The following is a 20,971-nucleotide window of genomic DNA, read 5'->3' on the forward strand; positions in this document are numbered from 1 at the left end:
CCTGGAAACCTCGGTCCACGACACACCTATTCCCGAGGTGGAGACACTACGTATTTTGGGGCTGCTCATTAACAACAAGGGCGTGAACGTATGATATATGTCCCTATGATATCTCGGATCACAACCAAGAAAAGGGGTATGCAAGAAAAGGACACCCTTAGGCTAGTGCAGGCGTTTATCCTCTGCCGAATAGCGCTCGTGGCCCCGTACCTTCGGATAAGGAAGAGCGATCTAAACCACATGCACGTTATCATTCGAAAGGCTTATAAAAAGGCGCTCGGTCTGCCCATGAAAACATCTACGGAGCGTCTGCTATAACTTGGAGTACATAATACGGCTGCTGAATTGATTAGCGCCCATCTTACAAGCCAGGTAATGCGATTGGCCACAACTAAGACAGGCCACAGGGTCTTGGAGGTTTTGATCATCTGCTTTCCGAAACCAGTGGCTGGACGACAAGATATTCCTCGGGAATGGTGGAACAAATTCCTCACGCTTCCGCTTCCTAAAAACATGCACCCGGAGCATCATCAGGTCAGAAGAGTGGCAAGGAGCAAGAAGATGAACAAGTTGCTATTCCAGAACAGAAGGAGCCTTCTTCGTGGACGCTGCGGGCCCTGTAAAGGGGATATCGACAATCTCAGTGGTGCACCAAATGCAGGTTGTAGACGGGCTTTCAGTTCGTGACGGGAAAACCTTGGCGGTGGAGGAAGCGGTGATAGCCCTAGCCGCGACACAATCCGCGTCAGAATACATTATTACAGATTCGCAGGCCGCTCATAGAAGCTATATGCGTGGTAGAATCACGCCGCTGGCATGCAAAACTCTTAGTCAAGCTAAGTACTCGAGCTGCACCGAAGCAGCTGATATGGGTACCAGGTCACGAGGGGGTTGAGGGAAACGAGCGTGCACATGCTTCAGCCCCCAGCTTTTCTTCACAGGGATGTTTCTACGTCCTTCTTTGCTGACTTGGTCTCTCCCTCTCCGTTGACAACATACTCAGAGATACTACAGCATCTGCGCCTTGAGAGGCAGACACTGTCGGGGCCCGCTAGGGGTCTTAATGAATCACAAGAGTCTCATATCCGTCGGCTACAAACTATGTCATTTAATAATCCATCTAGGCTTCACGCCAGAGAGCCCGAGTCTTTTGCGGCGCATTGCAAATTTTGTGGCCAAAAGGCAGACTTGTACTGTACGGTATGGGCTTGTCAGAAAAACAGCAGTATTGCCATAGTAAATCAGTCAACGTGGGAAGACTGGGAAGCGGCCCTGTCTAGCTCGGACCTCGAGGAGCAACGAGCCCTCATCGAAAGAGCACGGGAAGCGGCCTTTGTCAACGGTTTCCCGGACTAGAGACCTGACCAGGTCTTCCCGTAACCCAATATTTACTTTCTTATATACAATAAACCTTTTTATCATCATCATCTGGACAGTGTGAGGTGAACGCTCTCCAAGCCCTGCTAGATGGTACGCGTGATGGATGCAATGATGGTTTCCTCAAGATTGCTTAAGCGAGCCTCGAGTGCATCTATTCTCGCGTCGCGTATCGCTGCGCGCGTGCGCTTGGGTCGTGTTGCCTCTTTAAGGGTGGAGCGGGTCTGCGTTTAGTATCGGGGAATTTGACCTCATAGTCCTCTATGGGTTCCTCTTGTGTTCCAAGCGTGGCCTCTGTGGGAGTGCGTCTGCGTTTAGTGTCGGGGCATACGACCTCGTCGTCCTCTATGGGTTCTTCTTGTGTTTCCTGCATGGCCCCTGCATCAGTACCACTTTTCACGGCATGCTTCAAGACGTTTTTGTTTTGTTTTTGGAAGCTCCAAAGTATGTCATGTACACTTAGTGACCTACATCAGGATTTGCTCCCACAAAGGTCCAGCGTACATAATAAAGTACACTATCGCAGCGTTTCAAAGAACAAAACGCCACTCGTGAAACTTTCAGTTTATTTACTGCGTGAAAATATCATCTCAACACAAAAAAGTTCTCAAATGTTAGTGGTATATTTTTCTTGGATCTTAATGGGTTAACGTCAATTAGAATATCGGCTATCACAGTTTGCTCTCTGATACACGCCACTTTCTTTTGCAATACTGCGGGTAAAAAGGTTTAACGGGGCATCTTAGTCGCTAACTATTCATATTTAGAACACGCCTCTCATTCTGCTCATCACCGTGCACTTCCTTCAATTTCCTATACCCTTCAATTGTAATTACTCCACAGTACCCAGCAGTTTGTAGGTCGAGATTGTGCCTCGCAGAAAAATTTCCGACAGAAACCATCTCACGATGACTGTTTACGGTAGTGTAATTAGCACTCAAGCATTGTAGCACTACATCGTTTTGCTGAAAACGGGTTTGTTTCGAATCTGTAGTGGTCATTCTGCGACTTTCGTTGCTTCCGGTATATGGCGCATGCAGCACTGTTCGCAGTTATCGCCTCACGTAGCGATGGCATTCGCTTCCCCAGGTCGAGCATGAGCATGGCAGTTCTATCAGGATGACGCATTGACAACGATAAATAAAAAATAAGGAACGACGTCGCTGAAACAACGGAAGAGCTATGGCGACGACGGAATGATGGTGAAATGGCATGACGATGACTGTGTGATAAAACTGGTGTGACGGCATTGCAACAGTCGGATGACGAAGTTAGAATGACGACGATGGAATGACCACAACGGCATCACGACGTCGGCATGGCAATGAATGCATGACGAAGATGAAATTACGACGACGGCATCAGAGCGATGGCGTTACGACAACTATGACGACGAGGTGATGACGAGAATCAGGTGATCAAGCTAGAGTGACAACAATGCAACGGACACGATGGCTTCACAACCACGTGCACAGTGCATGGAAAGCTTGATTCACTGGGTCGATGTGAGAGGCGTGACGAGAGCGGCATGACGAAAGTTAGCTGACGAAGCTGCAATGACGGCGATAGAATGACCACGACGGCGTCACGACTCTGAGCACATACCTTGTGCCCCAAGTTGTCTACCAACTTGCGCCACTGGGATGGTGTCAGAGGATAGATAGAGAGATAAACATACAGATAGATATTGTCGCGACGTCGGAAACTCGAGGGACAAGCGAAACGCACTTGTCGGCACAGGCAGTAACAAGAACAGACGGCGCGCTAGTCACTGCTTCTTCTTCTTCTTCTTCTATGTTTTTCACAAGTGCCGATATGTCTTGTTACGTCGTAGTTTTTGCCGCGCTAGACACGCGGCATTTGCCTCCCTCCCAGGGGAAGCATTGTTCCGATGCGCAGCTTGAGCGTATGCATGTACGAGACACTAAAACCCGAGTCACTTGGAAAAGTAGGGCTTCATGCACACCGCATCCACCACTTCGGGAGGTTGATTGCGGTGCCGCGAACTAGTTTCACCATCGGGAACGACCTCGTAATTCATGTCGTTCAGTCGTCGGATAACTGTGTATGGACCAAAATATCGCCTTAGTAGTTTTTCAGAAAGTCCCCTACGCCGAATGGGTATCCAAACCCACACTCTCTTGCCGGGAGTGTAGGCGACGAATTTGTGTTGACGATTGTACCGCATTGCGTCCTGGTCTTGCTGGTGGTGGATGCATACACGTGGAAGATGTCTGACTTCTTTGGCACGTTGAGCAAATTCTTCAGCATCTGCATGGATATCGTCGCACTCGTGGGGCAGCATTGCATCCAAAGTTGTCGTGGCCTCCCGACCGTGTACCAAGCTGAATGGTGACATACCAGTCGTTTCCTGTTGAGCCGGTGCTATATGCGAAGGTTGCATAAGGCAAAATCTCGTCCCAGTTGTTCTGGTCCACGTCGACATACATGCAAAGCATGACTGCGAGTGTCTTCTTTAAACGCTCCGTTAGTCCATTCGTGTGGGGATGACAGGCTGTCATTTTCCGGTGGGCTGTGCCGCTGAGTTTGAGAACTGCTCCTAAAGGTTCGGCCGTGAACGCGGTTCCTCTGTCAGTAATTACAACCGCTGGGGCATCGTGCCTAAGCACGACATTTTCGACGAAAAATCGAGCTGCTTCAGCTGCTGTTCCGCGCTGGGTAGCTTTTGTCTCCGCATAACGGTTAAGGTAGTCAGTGGGGACAATAATACGCCTGTACCCTGTAGTTGAAGTTGGAAACGGTCCAAGAAAATCCATACCAATTTTGGTAAAGGGCGTTCCCGGTACCTGCACAGGATGCAGGAGACCAGCTGGCTTGTCGGGTGGTGCTTTGCATCTTTGGAAGTCAGGACAAGTGCGTACATGATGCTTAACATCGGCTGGGAGCTTCGGGCAATACTACTTCCGCCGCAGTCGGTACAATGTTCGTTTGTAGCCCAGATGACGTGAGGTCGCCTCATCATGACACGCTGTGAGAATTTCATTGCCAAGCGAAGCAGACACGACCAGTAAGTAGATGCTGCCAGTCGGAGAAAAGTTCTTCTTATAGAGAACATTGTCCTTCAAAAAAAATGAGGCCAGACTGCGTCCAAACAGTCGAGGCATGTCTTTGCCTCGGCCTTTCAAGAAATCAATAAGCGGAAGCAGTTCTGGGTCGTCGCGCTGCTGCTGGAAAATGGTAAATGTATCGAAGACTCCCAAGAATGCAGCGTCTGTGTCCTGATCCTCGGTGACAGAAGGCTATATGGGTTACCGAGAGAGGCAGTCGGTTTCGGTATGCTTTTTCTCTGACCTGTATACGACGGTCATGTCGAACTCCTGAAGTCTGAGGCTCCAGCGTACCAATCGACCGCAAGGGTCTTTTAAATTAGTCAGCCAACACCGAGAATGGTGGTCACTGACGACGGTGAATGAGCGACCGTACAAAGAAGGGCGAAATTTAATAACAGCCGACACAACGGAGAGGCACTCTTTCTCCGTAGTGGAATAGTTGTCTTCTGAGCGCGAAAGAGTTCTGGTGGCGTAGGCTATCACTTCCTCGTCTTGGCATTGCACCAGCACGGCACCCAGACCTACATTGCTGGCGTCGGTATAAAGTGCTGTCGGGGCGTCCTGGTGAAAGTGTGCCAGAACTGGGGGCATTTCCAGACTCTGGCGTAATTTGTTAAATGCCATTTGCTCGCGTTCGCCCGAAAGAAAAGGAACATCCTCTCGTGTTAGTCGCGTCAACGGTGAGGAAATACGTGAAAAGTCCGCAATAAACCGGCGATAATAGGCGAACAGGCCCAAGAAACGTCTCACTGCCTTCCTGTTAGTTGGTGTGGGGAACTTTGTAACAGCGTATATTTTGTCTGGGTCGGGCCGGACACCTTCGCTACTGACGACGTGGCCCCGGAATTGGAGTTCGTTCAAGCCAAAATGACATTTTTCAGGCTTTAACTTGAGGCCAGCCGAGCGTACGGCTTGGAGAACAGCCTGTAGCCGGCTTAGATGCTCTTCAAATGTGGCCGAAAAGAACGATCACATTGTTGAGGTATACGAAGCACGTTTGCCACTTTAGCCCTGAAAGTACGGTGTGCATTAGACGCTGATATGTGGCTGGCGCTACACACAAACCGAAAGGTAGCACATTAAATTCGGAGAGACCGTCGGGTGTCACGAAGGCAGTTTTCTCCCGATCTCGGTCATCGACTTCTATTTGCCATTACCCGCTGCGTAGGTCCATGGAGGAAAAATAACGTCCGCGGCGCAACCTGTCGAGTGAATCGTCGATGCGTGGTAACGGATAGAAGCCTTTCTTTGTTACTTGATTTTACTTGCGGTAGTTAATACAGAAGCTTAAGCTGCTGTCTTTTTTTTGACCAACAACACAGGGGACGCCCAAAGACTCTTCAAAGGCTGTATCACATCATCTTCGAGCATTTTCTCCACGTGCTTTTGTATTTCTTCGCCTTGCTTCGGGGCCACACGGTAGGGGTTCTGTCGAATTGGTTTCGTGGCATCGTCCGTAATTATCCGATGCTTGGTCAGTGGTGTTTGCTGGACCTTGGACGTATACGAGAAGCAATCCTCAAACCTCTGTATTAGTTCACTAGGCGCTGCTTCTCAGCAGGCAACAGGGTCGAGCAAACGTTGACGGACAATGTTGTAGGGGCTGGAATGGCCTTGTCACTGATTCCTTGGTCGCGCACAGCGAAGTAGTCCTTTGCTTGTACTATGTCATCACAGAATGCAACTGCTGTGCCTTTCGGGACGTGGCGGCGTTCGTTGCTAAAGTTCGTAAGGAGCACTGCTGCATGGCCACGATTTAAAGCGAGAATGCCCCGTGCAATCGAAACGCCTTGTGTGAGCAATAATACGCTGATTTGTTCCGCTATCACATCACCGAGGTAAGGCCTCTTGGTAGAAAAAGACACAAGGCAGCAGGTTCGCGGCGGCATCTATTTATTTATTTATTTATTTATTGCAATACCCTCAGGGCCTAAGTGGCATTACAGAGGGGGTGGGTACATTCTTATTGGACAAGCGCAATAATGAGAACAACAACAAAGCTGTGTATGAAAAAACCAAAACAAAACAAGAAAAAGAACAATGATTAAAAGAGCAGTTTAACAGGTGAATACCAAAGGCCTTGAACGACAATTGCGTTAGCAACGTTATTATACACGTAAAATACAAATCTTATTTAAAGAACAAATAGCTGCGCAGGTTATTCTGTGAAGTGGTCAACAACTGCGGCCTTGAATGACTGTACATCTTCAATGCTGGCGATGGCACTGGGAAGTTGGTTCCAGTCAGAGCTAGTTTTTGGTATAAATGAATCATGAAACAGGTTAGTATGGCAAAAAGGAATGGCGACATTATGCTGGTGATCGATACGCGCTGACAAATACGATGGCTTTGATAAAAGTTCGCGTTTCAGGGACTGGTTCAACAAAACAATTTTATGAAAGAGACAAAGACGTGAAATTTTTCTCCTTAAGAGCAGGTTCGGAAGGCCAAGATTAGATTTCATCAGCGAAACACTGGAAGTACGGGAGTAGTTTGATACGATAAAGCGAGCTGCGCGATTCTGAACAGACTCTATTGCATCTACAAGGTTACGTAAGCCTGGATCCCAGATAGCAGACGCATACTCGAGTTTAGGTCTAATTAGCGTTTGATATAGTAATAATTTTAAATGGCCTGGTGCTTCAGCAAAATTGTGGCGTAGGTCTCCTAGTGCACGGTTAGCATTGTTAATGATGTAATTAACGTGAGTATGCCATGAGAGGTCATCCGTTATGTGCACACCAAGATACTTATAGGAGGTTACGTGCTCTAATAATGTGCCTTCGATTTCATAAGCTATGAATTCAGATGGGTTAGAACGATGGGAGAATGTCATGCTCTTGCATTTATTAGTGTTGAGAATCATAAACCATTGGCTACACCAGTTATAAATATTATCTAGGTCAGACTGGAGGGCAGAGTGGTCAGATTCGTTAGTTATTTTACGGTAAACAACACAGTCGTCAGCAAATAACCTTATATTAGAAGTAACTGTGCCAGAAAGGTCGTTTATATATATTAGGAAAAGCAGCGGGCCCAAAACGGACCCTTGTGGAACGCCAGATGTTACTTCGCAAGAATGTGAGTCACAGTGGTTAGTGGTTACGTACTGTAAGTAATTAGTGAAAAAGCACTCAATCCATTTTAAGATGTCGGGGTCAATATTTAGAATGCTCATTTTGTAAAGAAGTAATTGGTGGTTTACCTTGTCAAACGCTTTGGCAAAGTCAAGAAAAACGCAATCAATAACTGACCCTTTGTCTAAAACGGATGCTATGTAATTGGTAAACGATAAAAGCTGAGTGTCACAGGAATAGTACTTACGAAAGCCATGCTGAGATTCGCTGAAAAAAGAGTTATATTCCAAAAATGACACAAGATGAGAATAGATGACATGTTCCAGAAGCTTACAGGGAATGCTCGTTAAAGAAATAGGTCTGTAATTGTGAGGTGACTGAGGGTTACCGGATTTAAAAACAGGAACCACCTTTCCCACTTTCCAATCGTCTGGAATTTCACAGCACTATAGAGATTGTGTGAAAATGTGCGACAGAAAGATAGCGGAATACACTTCAGTATTTTTGAGAATCTTTGAGTCGATGTTATCGATACCACAGCTAGATGACAATTTCAACCCGCGAATTAACTTGGCAACGCCTGAAAAATCAATGATAAGAGGATCCATGTGGAAAAAAATCGCAACCGTGAAGGGGTGGTGGTACAACAGTAGAACACTCTGAAAATGATTTAGCAAACACTTCATTTAATACATTGCAACAGTCTTCTCTGCGTATAGCTTCGTCATCGAAATTTGTAAGAGATATCGCGTTCTCTTTTCTGGGCTTAACGCTATTCCAAAATCTTGATGGGTTGGTGGTCAAGAGGGACGGGAGTGTATCATTAAAGAAAACGTGTCTGACCTCTCTGATAGCGGCCCGATAAGTTTTAAGGCTATCACTATAGATGCGCCAGCGTGCGGGGTTGTTGGCACGTTTTTTTAGGCGAAATTGTCTTTTTTTCCTTGTTTAGCAGCCTTTTTAATGTTGTGTTAAACCAAGGCGAGCGCTTCCTTTCAGAAATTATACGTGTTGGCACATATTTATTAATCAGTGATACCAATTTGTTTTTGAAAAACTTCCAGTTATGTTCAACAGTACGATCGAAGAAACCAGGCATACAATCCTTTAAAAATAATTCAAGTTCTCTATTAATTGAAGTATAATCTGCTTTCGTGTAATCGCGTATTGTTTTAGGGGCACTTATTCTGTGTGTGACAGGGGCTCTTATCAAAAAATGAATGAAAGAGTGGTCGCTCAAACCGGGGAACAGACTGAGTGACTCTATAATATCTGGGGCAGTCGTAAGCAATAGATCCAGTGTATTAGCTGATGTGGGACCAATTCTAGTTGGTTGGGAAACGAGTTGCTTGAGGTTAAAATCTAGGCATAGAGTTATGAAGGCTGCGCTTTCGGGTGACGATTCTGTAACAACGGGACGAGAGATGGACCAATTAATTTTAGGGAAATTGAAATCACCTAAGAGTAATAAGGAAGCGCGGGGAAAACGTAGTGCTAGGTTGTTTAGTACGTCGTGCAATTGTTCACAAAAGCCTGAACTTGCACTTGGGGGGCGGTAACATGCACAGAGTAGCATATTTTGATGATTCACTCGGATACTAACACAAACGAGCTCCAATGGGGTATTGAGTACAACCAAGATGGAAACAAGATTGTCTGCCACAGCGATGAGTGCCCCACCACCAGATCTGGCATTTCGATTATAACGATAAATGGCGTATCTTTTGTCACAGTTAAACAATTCGTCATCCCCGATTTCGGCGGAGAGCCAGGTTTCCGTAAGTACAACGACATCCGCCAAGCATGTGTCAATGACAGAAGCGTCACGTTTGCTTAGCATACTCCTAATGTTAGTAAGTAAAAAAGACAAGCCAGCGTTAGGTGTATCATGCTGCGCATTGTTAGTTAGGATACCAACGTGTCACTACTGGCAAACGAGGAGCTTGACGCGCCCTTGTCTGTACTAGGGTCACGGCTCTGATGAAGTTCACAGACGCGGTCAGTAGATAGGGAGTAAACATAGCACTTCTTATTTATGTACAGTTTGTTATATCGCGCGGAGAACTGCTGACCACTGGCTTTACCGTAATCGAAAAGCTTTTTGCGCATGTTTCTGGTTGTCCGGCAAAAGTCTTCATTGATGAATATTCTAGAAGATTTTAGCTTGCTGCGCGATGAAAATATGCCATCTCTGAATTTGAAAGATTGAAACTTAACAGTAACAGGCCGACATTTTCCAGGAACAAACTTTCCCAATCGATGCGCGCGAGATATGCGGTCGTCGCTACTGCTCAAATTTAGGTCTAGTGCGATGTTAAGGGCTGCGCATATTTTCTGCTCAGATTGCGCCCATGTTTCTGAAGGACTGTCAGGGATACCGTGAAAGATTAAGTTTTCTCTGCGCGATCGGTCTTCGATGTCGTCGAGACGGTGATTCAGATTAGTAACTTGAGGGACGAGGCTTTCGTGTATTTTGCCTTCAGACGGCTGGATAGTGCTTTCAACTATGGATAGCCTATTGTCAATTTCAGCAATCCGTTGCTCGAGCGCAGTTTGGGCATCCTTGACCTCCTTAAGAGAAGTCATGATTTCCTCATGCTTTGTATCAACCTTGGTATGTAGTCCCTTTAGAAGTGATAACAGCTCTTAATATTGTTTCCCGGTGTCGTCATTAGCGGAATCAGGGCCGGGATTCAGCTCTACATCACCTGATAGTAGCAACATTTTAGATACATGAATACATTCGCAAGCAAGGCAAAATAACACTTGCGGGCATGGAAGTGACAGCAAAAAAGCATTATTATTCTTTTTACAGAAGAGTTGAGTAGATAGATGAACCCACCTGCACCAAAAAGCGAATAGGCGTGTCAGGGGTCTCCATTGTTGCTGCTCTTCCATGCCCACTGGACGGGTGCGAGGATAGCCAACTGCTTATAAAGCGCGCTGGGGATGCATCTGTCGATGCCGATGGTATTGTTCAAGTTAGTTCAAGATGGCGTTCCAGGAAACGCTGCGATGCGCGGTACTGATGTTGGCCATCCAGTAGTGACGCCTGGCAACTTGTACTGTCGGTTTCCGTCGGTGCAGGCTGGAACAGCTGTACAGAGGCAGCACCGGATGATTCATTCCACGTGGCAATGACGATCAGTATCTGCACCAAAAAGCGAAAAGGCGTGTCAGGGGTCTGCATTGTTGCTGCTCTTCCATGCCCCCAATCGTCACGTCCTCGGCTAGTCGTAAACGCCCGTGCTGTCTATCATAGTTGCAGTCTACATCTGGGTTCGCTGAAAATGTGACCAAAGGCTCCGGGATGTTTATAATAGCTCCATAATCCCACAGAAAATCCGTCCCCAAGATGAGTTCTTTGCAGCACTCGGGGAGAATAACGAACGTGGCAACAAAGCTGGAATCACCGATGCGGATTCTGGCGGTACATTTACCCGTTGGCGTCATTAGCTGACCTCCGACACTTATGTATGGCCCTGTTTATGGTGTTTGCACCTGTTTAAGGCGGTCAACTAGCTCTTGACGCATAATCGAGAAATCAACACTGGTGTCCACAAGGGCTGTTACGGGATGTCCGTCAGCAAAAAGGCTGAGTTCGGCGCAAACACATTCGTCGGCATTACTCGTTGTCGTCATGTCGTCTTCTTGCGGCGGTTAGGGTGTCTTTCCGCCGTCTCGACAGTTGGCAACCTTCCCTCCGGAGGTCGCGGCCAATAATTTCCCCGGTGAGGACTGGGACAACGGCCTCTTATGACGTCAGCGAAACTGGCACGGTTGGAGGAAGCGGAACGTTGAGGTGACGGAGACTGCCAGCGACGACGTGGCGAAGTGGCTTGGATGGTCGGCGAGTAATCCTCGTCCAGGGCACGGCGGTATACAAAGCGCGGGGAAGATGAACGTGGAAAGCCTCCAAACACGACATCTCGATGAGGGCAGTAACGGGCAATGTGGCCCGGTTCCCCACAGTAAAATCAGAGTGGCTGACGGTCGGCAGTGCACCCACAAGTAAGCTGGTGGTCGTCTGCCAGGCTCCCGCTGCCACGCTGGAGTGGTAACAGGTCGCAGATGGAACGGCGTGGTCGGTGGTGGAGGGGGAGGACGACGAACGACATCGGCATAGCTCAACGGGCTGTGATTCGGGGCACGGCGCGGGCGTTGAAAAGGCTTGCCGCAGCTCCTGGCGGACGACTTCGCCAAAAGGAGCAACTGCTGGCTCGGTAGAAGGAGCAACCAGGGTTTGTAGTTCCTCACGCAGTATTCTGTTAATCAGCTCTCGCAGAGAGCTTTCGCTAGTGGTGGCATTCTCAGTGGCGGCGCTCATCGGTGTGGTCAATGTGGCAGCATCGTTGCTGAAGTGCTCGCTCGATTATAGTGGCCTCCTTGACGAATTCGTCTGCCGTGGTTGGTGTGTTTCGTACCAGGCCTGCAAACAATTGTTTCTTAATTCCGCGCATGAGATAGCGCACTTTCTTAGTCTCGGCCATATCGGGGTTAGCTCGGCGAAATAGACGGGTCATATCCTCAGCATACATAGCGGTGCTTTCGTTGGGTTTCTGAAAGCGCGCTTCGATTGGCTGTTGCGCGTAATCCCGCCGGTTGGAACAGGAGAACGTATCCAAGAGTTGGCGTCGAAAGTCATTCCACGTTTGTAAGCACGCTTCCCGGTTCTGGAACCACGTGCGCGCACTGTCTTCCAGTGCGAAATAAGCGTGCCTAAGTTCTTGTTCTGTGCTCAATTCGCCGACTTAAGAACCCGCTCATACTCATCAAGCCAGTCCTCAACGTTTTCAAATGCATCGCCACGAAAAATACCCGGAACGCGAGGATGCTGAAGAGTCACCTGCGAAAGACTTGTCGTCATCTGTGAAGGAGCGAGATTCGCCGATGTAGGAGTTTCCATGCTGGTCGGATCTGGAACGCTGGTGTATTCGGGGCTCAGGCCTAACAAGCGGCGACTGAAGTAAGTAATGACGAGAGGTTGATTCTCGGAACTGTGTGTACGGTTCCGAGCAGACGTCCCGAGCATCAGGTACCCAACCCTTCCACCAGTGTGGCGACGTCGGAAACTCGAGGGACAAACGAAACGCACTTGTCGGCAGAGGCAGTAACAAGAACGGACCTTTTAATACCGCTCACTAGTCACTGCTTCTTCTTTTTCTTGCTCTCTATGTTTTTCACACGTGCCGATATGTCTTGTTACGTCGTCGTCATTGCCACACTAGACACGCGGCAATATATAGATAGATAAATACGGTCAAATGCCTGAAGTAGGCAATGAATGGCGATTGCATTAAAACACACCGTAGGTCACAATTTTTAAATTCTTTGCCAGAGTTTAGGTATAGGGGTATTGTGAATCTTGCAAGGTGGTCATAATGCACCAAGTTACATCAGCGGTAGTTTTACAGGTCTTCTGAGAGGCACAGATATTACAATTATTTAACCAGATTTTTTTTACAAACACAACCCCATACATCCGAAACAAAATTGAGATGGGAAAACAATTTCTAGTGCATATACAACACCTGAGAACAGGTTTAGCGCCAACGGTTCTATAAGTCTTCTGCAATTTTTTGTTCCGCATATACTTCCGGGTATTATTAACACGGCATAAAATTATGTTGTGTTACGAGCACTTTGTTTCTTGTCTAACTATTCTATATGCTCCTGTTGAACGGTCTGCGTGGCCCAAAATGAAGCTAAGAAACATACATATGTATCTAAAGCAGTATAAACATTTTACACTAATTAGTATGCTAATTAGAAACATTACAGCAATCGTCTAAGTGCAGATATTTTAATTATGCTACACTGACATCTTTGAAAATCAGGTATTCTCACAAACCAGTTCTGTGAAAACCAGTGTTTTGCAGAGTTATTTTACGCTTTTTGGCATGCAGCTGAAGGAGCCTGTGACGATTTTGATGTCATAAACGGTAAAGTGCACGGTGAACGCTCCGGTGGCGATTTCTACGCGCCGGGTGACAGCGCCTTCGTTTCTTGCTATCCTGGATTCCGAGTGGACGGTACAGACCAGCTGTACTGTGAAGATGACGGCTACTGGGATGATGACGTGCCTGTCTGCGTTGGTGAGTGCTCGTCTTCTTATAACACTTCGAACGTTATGTCACCTGTGTCCAGCAGTATTCTTACTGCTTTGTTCAACACAGACTGACAGGCGTGTAAAAATGCGCTTTGTTGTATTGGAGGCAACACTTCAATTCGCACCACTGAAATCTACTGCTACAAGCTGTGATAAATAATTATCACTCTGCAATCAGTATTCATTGCACATGTCTTAATTCTGCTTGAGTCACACAAAATACCCCCTGCCTAGTTTTTATTTCGGTATAGTGTATAAAAAGAATTTTTTCACCACCTTTTCACAGAGTACAACTGCACAAGGTTTGAGCCCGGGCCACACCTCGTAGTAGACAAATTTAAGCATACAAACGATACATCTTTCCCCGAGGGAACTTCAATCAACTTCCACTGCAAGCAAGGTTATGTGCTGGAAGGCGTCTTCAGTACTGTGTGCAAAAATGGTGGCTGGTTCGGCCGGATGCCCAGATGCGAAGGTAAGCGAATATTTCAATTTAAAGTATAGTTACCAAATGCAGACAGGTTATTCCCCCTTATGTGAAAGGGACGCCATCAGTAATTGTTGGTGGTTAAGGCTTTCAAAAGCTTATTACGCCTTCCAGAAGGCGTGCTTAACGCTTAACTGAAGGGTCTGTGGCACACCTGACGTTTATTTTTGATACTAGGCTTCAGAAAAGTTCTTTACTTGCATTGCTTTGTGCGTCAAGACAGCTTTTGCCGCTCCTGTGTATTGTTTTTTTTTTGTCATGCTCATTTTTCTAAGTGTGCTGCCCCCGAAATTTATGAAGGACTGTGGGCAAAATTCGATTAAAACTGACGATACACGCGTATCAATTTCTGCAATCAGTTTTAAAGTGAATTGCCTTCCTTCGTTATAGACTCCTTTTCGTGTTCAATGGTTGGACTTTCACCGTCGACACAAAGGCATCGATGCAGTGATATGAGCTGTGAGGCAGGTTTGTAATTATATTAGGTAAATAAAACGTACCATGCAAGCTTGGGTCTCGCAGCCCTATGCGTTCTAGATGTTGCATAGGGATTGGTAAAATAATTATGCTGTCAAATTTCGTTAAGGACAAAGGAAGTAGACGAACGAGCGCTGTCCTACCTTAAGAACATGCTCAGTTGCCAACTCGCCCAGCTTGCCGTGTTAATTCATTAAGCGAACAGGCTAGTTTCGTAGCTGGGAAAGTAGGCGATGGGCTGAAATGGCAACTTAGAACTCGGCTCCGCTGTAGGCATGCCTTCGTACGAGGGTAGGTCAGCTGTAAGCCAATAGCTGCCTACCAGCACATTCGGCCGTGCAAGAAGTTTTCCATGTTTGAATGTTTAAATTCTACATTGGAGTGCTCGGGATGAACCGATCGTGGCAGCGCTCGGGTCATCCCTTCTGCTTTCTAATGCTTCGTATACTGTAGTTAACTCAAACGGTATGAGGTAACGTCAGTCAGTCAGAAGAATGCGGACAGAATTCGTCATTCTGAACAACAAATATATTGCACAAACAGCGTAAACGTAACTCGAATAACCTGCGTTGCAGTATTTTCTCTCCACCAGGGCTTGGATAAATAAACTCTTACGGTTCCAGATTAGATATTAGCGCAATATAATTTAGGCTCAACTGTGAGGAAGAGGAGTAACACCCGTAGCACAGCATTCAGTCTACCGCAGCTGTTTAAAGGGGCAGCCTCAGTGCAGTTTTTACTTCGTCGTTGTTGCTATGAATACACTGGTAGACTACTAATTATGTCACAGCTGGATGATGCAGCTTCACCTGTGCTTCACCTAAGAAATTATAATTCAGAACTTTTTTGAGAAGTTGCATTACGGGGGTCTCAGTTTAAGAATTGCATGCGAATGAATGAACTCTGGGGTTTTAAGTGCCAAAACCACGATTAGATAATGAGGCACGCCATACTGGGGGACTCTAAATTAATTTTGCCCACCAGGGAATCTTTTTTATTTATTTATTTACAAATACTGCAGCCCTGGAGGGCTATTGCAGGAGTGGGTGAATACAATGTGGCAAATACAAATCACAAATGAAGCATATGTTAAAACATGGTTAAAGGGAGTTCACAATAGCATCTTCAAATTCTTTATGTGGTAAACAACGGATAGAACTAGGCAGATCATTCCAGAGTTCAATAGTCCTAGGAAAGAAACTGTATTTAAAAGTGTTGGTGCGAGCAAAAAAGACTGATAAGTTTAATTTATTGCTGTTTCTCGTATTCAGGGGCTTATCACGGGTCAGATATGTGTTCGGGGAGGCATAATACGGAGAGTGAAATAAAGAGTGCAGAAGTTTCAGAGAATTGATGTGACGTCGGTGGAAGAGAGGGGTTAAGCCAAGCTAATGCAGATGACATGAGGGTGAAAACATTCTGTCGTAGCGGCGGTATATGAAACGAACAGCCTTTTTCTGAACAGATTCAATTTTCTGATTGTCCGAAATTTTGTAAGGGTTCCATATGGTAGCCGCATATTCAAGAATAGGTCTTACAAGTGTTTTGTATGTAAGGAGTTTAGTTTCTTTCGGGGCAACACGTAGGGTTCGGGTCAGGTAACCAAGTTTTTTTAATGCTTTGTTGCAAGTTGTTAGAATATGTTCTGACCAGGATAACCTTGGAGTGAAAAGGAGGCCTAAATACTTATATTCATATGCGCGCGGCACAAAAGTGGATTTATAGGAGTAATTAAAAAATGAGCAATTAGCATGCTTGTGAAAGGACATGACGACTGTTTTTTTTAAAGTTAATGTTCATTTGCCAGCGTTCGCACCCTTCACAAAAGTTTATAAAAGATTGATTCAGGGTGTTATGATCATTAGGTGTAGAAATGACGTTGTAGAGAACGCAGTCGTCTGCGCAAAGCCGAATTTTTACCGAAACAGAGTTTGGATTGTCGTTAATGTAAAGCAAAAAAAGCAAAGGCCCTAAAATAGAACCTTGAGGTACTCCGGAAGATACTAACGCGTCAGGGGAGTTTGATAAATTAAAAGAAACATACTGTGAACGATTATAAAGAAAACTACGGATCCAGTCAACAAGAAGAGGGTTATTAAGGATAAGGCTTAGTTTATGTAATAGTTTATGATGTGGTACAGTATCAAATGCTTTGGAGAAATCAATGAAGAGCGCATCTAATTGATGACCTAAATCAAGAGCAAAGGCGATGTCATGAGTAAATTCAGTTAATTGAGTGACTGTGCTAAAACCACTACGAAATCCATGCTGAGTGCTGGAAAAAATGTTATTAGAATCGAGAAAAGTGATAATGTGGTTATAAATTATGTGTTCAAGGAGTTTGCATGTATGAGAAGTTAAAGAAATGGGTCTGTAATTTAGAACGGATTGTTTCTGCCCTGATTTGAACAATGGAATGACTCTAGCCCGTTTCCATGAACAAGGAACTGTACAAGTAGACACTGATTTCGGAAAAATTAATGTGAGGTACTGACATGTCCAAAGCACATAACGATGAAGAAACACATTGTTGACATTGTCCGGACTGCAGCCTTTTTTGGTGTCAAGAATTAAAATAAGGTTCAGGGCTCCTTGCTTAGATATTTTAACATTGGTAATTGCACAGGATATGTTAGTTGTCGTGGAGCAAGGAGGAATTTCGCCATTGTCCTGTGTAAATACTGACTGAAAATAGTCATTGAATGCTTTAGCAATAGCTCCAGGATCACTTATTTCTGAATCATCTAATAGAAATGTTTTTCATAGGCGAAATCGAACCCCAAAATTTTCTTGGGTTATTTTTAACCAAATTAGGTAGAGTGAACTGATAATAGAAGTTCTTAGCTGCATGAATTTTTTGGCGAAGTTCTTCCTTCATAAAGCGAAACTGGGCATTTGTTTCGGCATTCATATGGCGCTTCCGACGTGCTCTGGCTATTCGACGCTTCAAATGAAGTATTTCCCGTGTCATCCAAGGAAGGTCGATGTTTTTCTTTTTCGTTTTTAATGGCACATAGCGCTCTATGCAAGTATGAACAATGTTTTCAAAATGGGATACTATAGCATTGATATCACTGGTAGTGCATATCCGGGAGAATCTGTCAAATGAATTTAATTGCTTAATGTATCAAGTATGGATGTATCATTTGCATAATTGTAATCATAAAAACTGGTATATTCATAGTGGCGCCTTGAAACTGAAAGATTAATAGTAGCAATAACAGTTTGTGATCGGAAATACCGTCAGTGATCTCACACTCAAAGACACTTGTAATGAGCGGTGCATTTAAGAAAATCAGATCTAGTATAGTGGACTCTCTAGTAGGATCAGATACAATTTGTTTCAATCCAAGGGATAGTGAAAATTCAGCAACTCTCTAGAAAGAGGGGTGTTATCACCTGTTACCGATAATGAAGCCCACGAAATGTTAGGTACATTAAAGTCGCCCATGCAGATTAAATTTGAAGAGCCAAAACCGCGCTCTTGGATGTACGCGTTAAGGATCGTTATTTCATTCAGGGTATGTTTGGGAGGTCGATAAAACACACCAATGATCACATTCGTTGTATTATTGTGCACCTTACACCAAATCGTCTCGATTTCAGGTGGGGATTGTAGTACAGAATACTGTAGGTCGTCAGAGCGCAAAAACAAAGCAACGCCTCCACCTCTACCCTCTTTTCTGCCGACTCTTGCGACGTTATATCCTGGGGGGGGGGGGGGGGGGGGGGTTACCTCGCAGTCATATATGTCGCTATGTAACCAGGACTCAGTGAGGGGAATGTGATGCCACCAAAGAGGAAAAGCTTGAATATTTGTTAGATAGGCTTCTTGCGTTAAGATTTATTATACAGAGTTTATCATGCATGACATTGTTAAGTCAAGGATTGTTCCCTTGGGAGCGCGGTAAATGATGGTGAGTGACACCATCAAGAGCTTTCACAAGCGAGTTGGAAACAACGTCCCAATTGTAGAGCTGATTGTCAACAAACGCATGGTCGTACCTGAGGTGTACCACTCAACCATTGTTACAAAATGGTGCTGTAGCGTCCCATAGTTTTTTACGGATGGAGCGTATGTTCGAAGAAAAATCTTCGGATATGCGCCACTGAGAGCCTTTTAGTTTATATCCATTCTTCAGAGCACTAGTCTTTTCACGAAAATCCAGGAGTTTCATGATGTCGGGGCGAGGTCTTCCACCTCTAGGTCTACCAAGCCTATGTAATCGCTCAATTTGGGGAAAATCAAGCTTGAGTACGTCAGTAAAAAATGTTCGAACTTGCAATTGCAGCGATTCATTAGTGTCATGCTCAGATTCTGTTAGACCATAAAGAATAAGGTTGTTCCGACGGGAGCGATTTTCTAAATCATTATTTTGGGACGAAAGTGTACTAATAGTGGATGACATTTTCTGAATATGGCTCTGTAGGTTATCGTAGTGTGCTGCGCTAAACGAGGGTACCTGCTGCTCAAGATCAACTATTCGTTTTTCGATGGCCTCAAAGCGTGCGTCGATAGATTTTCGCATGGCTGCTATGTCCTGTGCTATCTTACTTTGCCCGGCAAGAAGTTGAGCAAACATTTCGGATACCATAGAGCCAGATTCATCCGTTTGAGTGGCGGAGCGTTTACAAGGGCCTGGATTTGTTTCAATATCGCCGCTCAATAGGAGGCAGTTCATGTAGTAAACAAGATCAGCACATACATAAATACACCTAGAAAGACATTCGTGTGGGCAAGGCATCAGCAATAAGAAGCGATTGTCAGACCGAATACAATAAGCGTTATTAAGGTAACATACCTGCACGAAGAAGAAACATCGTTTGAACATGTCGCCAGTTTTGCTTCTGCCTTGCCCACTGAAGCGATCAAGTTGCGGCGAGGCTTTTATACAGAACGGAGCCAGCGCCATGACACGAAATAGCGGGTCATCCAGGCTGACGTCACCGATAGCAGAAGTCAGTATCTTGTCGAATGCCGCGGCGTACAGACCATGACTATCCTCCAAGGCGGAGATAGGGCAGTCACTGCGCGCATGCGTAGACATCAGCGCGTGATTACATGTGAGCGGTGATGCATCCAGGAAGGCCCTCATTGTGTCCTCTGGGAAAGCAGTCAAGCCGGTGACAAACTGCACGAAGTGCAGTTTTACGTGCCCCCATTGCATGGGACACAGGCGTTTTGGCATTTCGCCTGTATCGAAATTTGGCCTACGTACGCATGTGGAAATGCTAAGTGGTGGAACGCTGTTATAGTGTATACAAACGAGGACCAAATAATGCACAAGAATGACACAGACCGGGTCCTGTTAGCGCCGTGTCAGTGTCTTACAAAATTACAGCAGAATTCCAAGATGCATACCAGCAAGCCCCCAATGCAACACTAGACGTCTAAATACGGGCTCAACAATGTACCAATGCTTTGCGCACATGGGGAAAATGTAAAAGGCTCCCTTAGATATGTTAAATTAGTACATACCACGGAAGTGGTTTTTCTATCGAAGTAAATCAATCGTGCACACAATGGAACAGTGTACATGTGAGTTAAATCTTAAGCCGGCCAAAAAGGTCAAACATGGTTGACAAAGCCATGCCACGCAGTTGTTGCGCATGCTAGATCGAAGTGACGAGCAAGATTTCAATAGGCGATTTATGGCGCAGTACGGTGGTCTAGACAAAAGACAATCGAGATGGTGAAATCAGCGCTCGGTCTACATGTGGTTTATCACGACATGGTTGTTTTCTTTTTTGACACCTTGATCCTCCTCAAGAGACATTAAAAAAAGTTAAGGCGTCACTGGTATGACCTTCACTTGACAAAAAAAATTATTTTCTTCCTGTGGACGTGCAATCAGCTGGTGCTGCACGAGGTTATATTTCACTTGTAAGAGTTTTAATGCAGTTAACAGCTGTTTTGTACACTTGTTTGTATACTTGTTTAGGTAGCAGTAAAAGCTGATTTGTATATTTGTTGCGCATACAGACGTCATTTAGTGACAGAAGCACAAAATACACGCAGATTAGCGATTTTTTTATTACGTTGTCAATTACTAATAGATTTCCGTGCGCCAACAAAACATTCACTTGCTACACGAATAAATTGTGGTGTTCATGGGGCAGATCACCTTAAGTGTTCAGGTTTCTAGAGCGTTCACTGATATGAGCTTGTCGCGCGCCACGCCACCATGGGTCCCGCAAGAAGTGGGTCCCCCAAATTTTGCATGTTTGTGGAACTTTTTCTTCTGGTTTCTTTCTTTGTATTATGTTCGTGTACATTGTAAGAACGTCACATCCGTGACAGAAATACGTCAGTGAAGTCTTGGTGGACCCCGGCATAAAACACTTTCGTGTTAATAAACTGCTTAATGTTCTG

General features: G+C 45.4%; 1 protein-coding gene across 3 annotated transcripts in view; it reads left to right on the plus strand.

Moving 5' to 3' along the window:
* LOC119461780 (complement factor B-like) overlaps nucleotides 1–20,971 on the plus strand; it is a 190,843-nt gene that overhangs the window by 10,041 nt on the left and 159,831 nt on the right. Inside the window, exons 2-3 of one of the 3 annotated variants that reach the window (XM_049672156.1) lie at nucleotides 13,432–13,620; nucleotides 13,921–14,109. The exons of 1 other annotated variant lie outside the window; for it this stretch is intronic. In XM_049672156.1, the coding sequence (XP_049528113.1) occupies nucleotides 14,094–14,109 (16 nt within the window). In that variant the 5' untranslated portion in view covers nucleotides 13,432–13,620; nucleotides 13,921–14,093. The remainder of the gene's footprint in view (nucleotides 1–13,431; nucleotides 13,621–13,920; nucleotides 14,110–20,971) is intronic. One more of the 3 variants, XM_049672157.1, reaches the window with a different exon arrangement.

Source organism: Dermacentor silvarum, chromosome 8 (assembly GCF_013339745.2).
Source record: "Dermacentor silvarum isolate Dsil-2018 chromosome 8, BIME_Dsil_1.4, whole genome shotgun sequence".
Lineage (NCBI taxonomy): Eukaryota > Metazoa > Arthropoda > Arachnida > Ixodida > Ixodidae > Dermacentor > Dermacentor silvarum.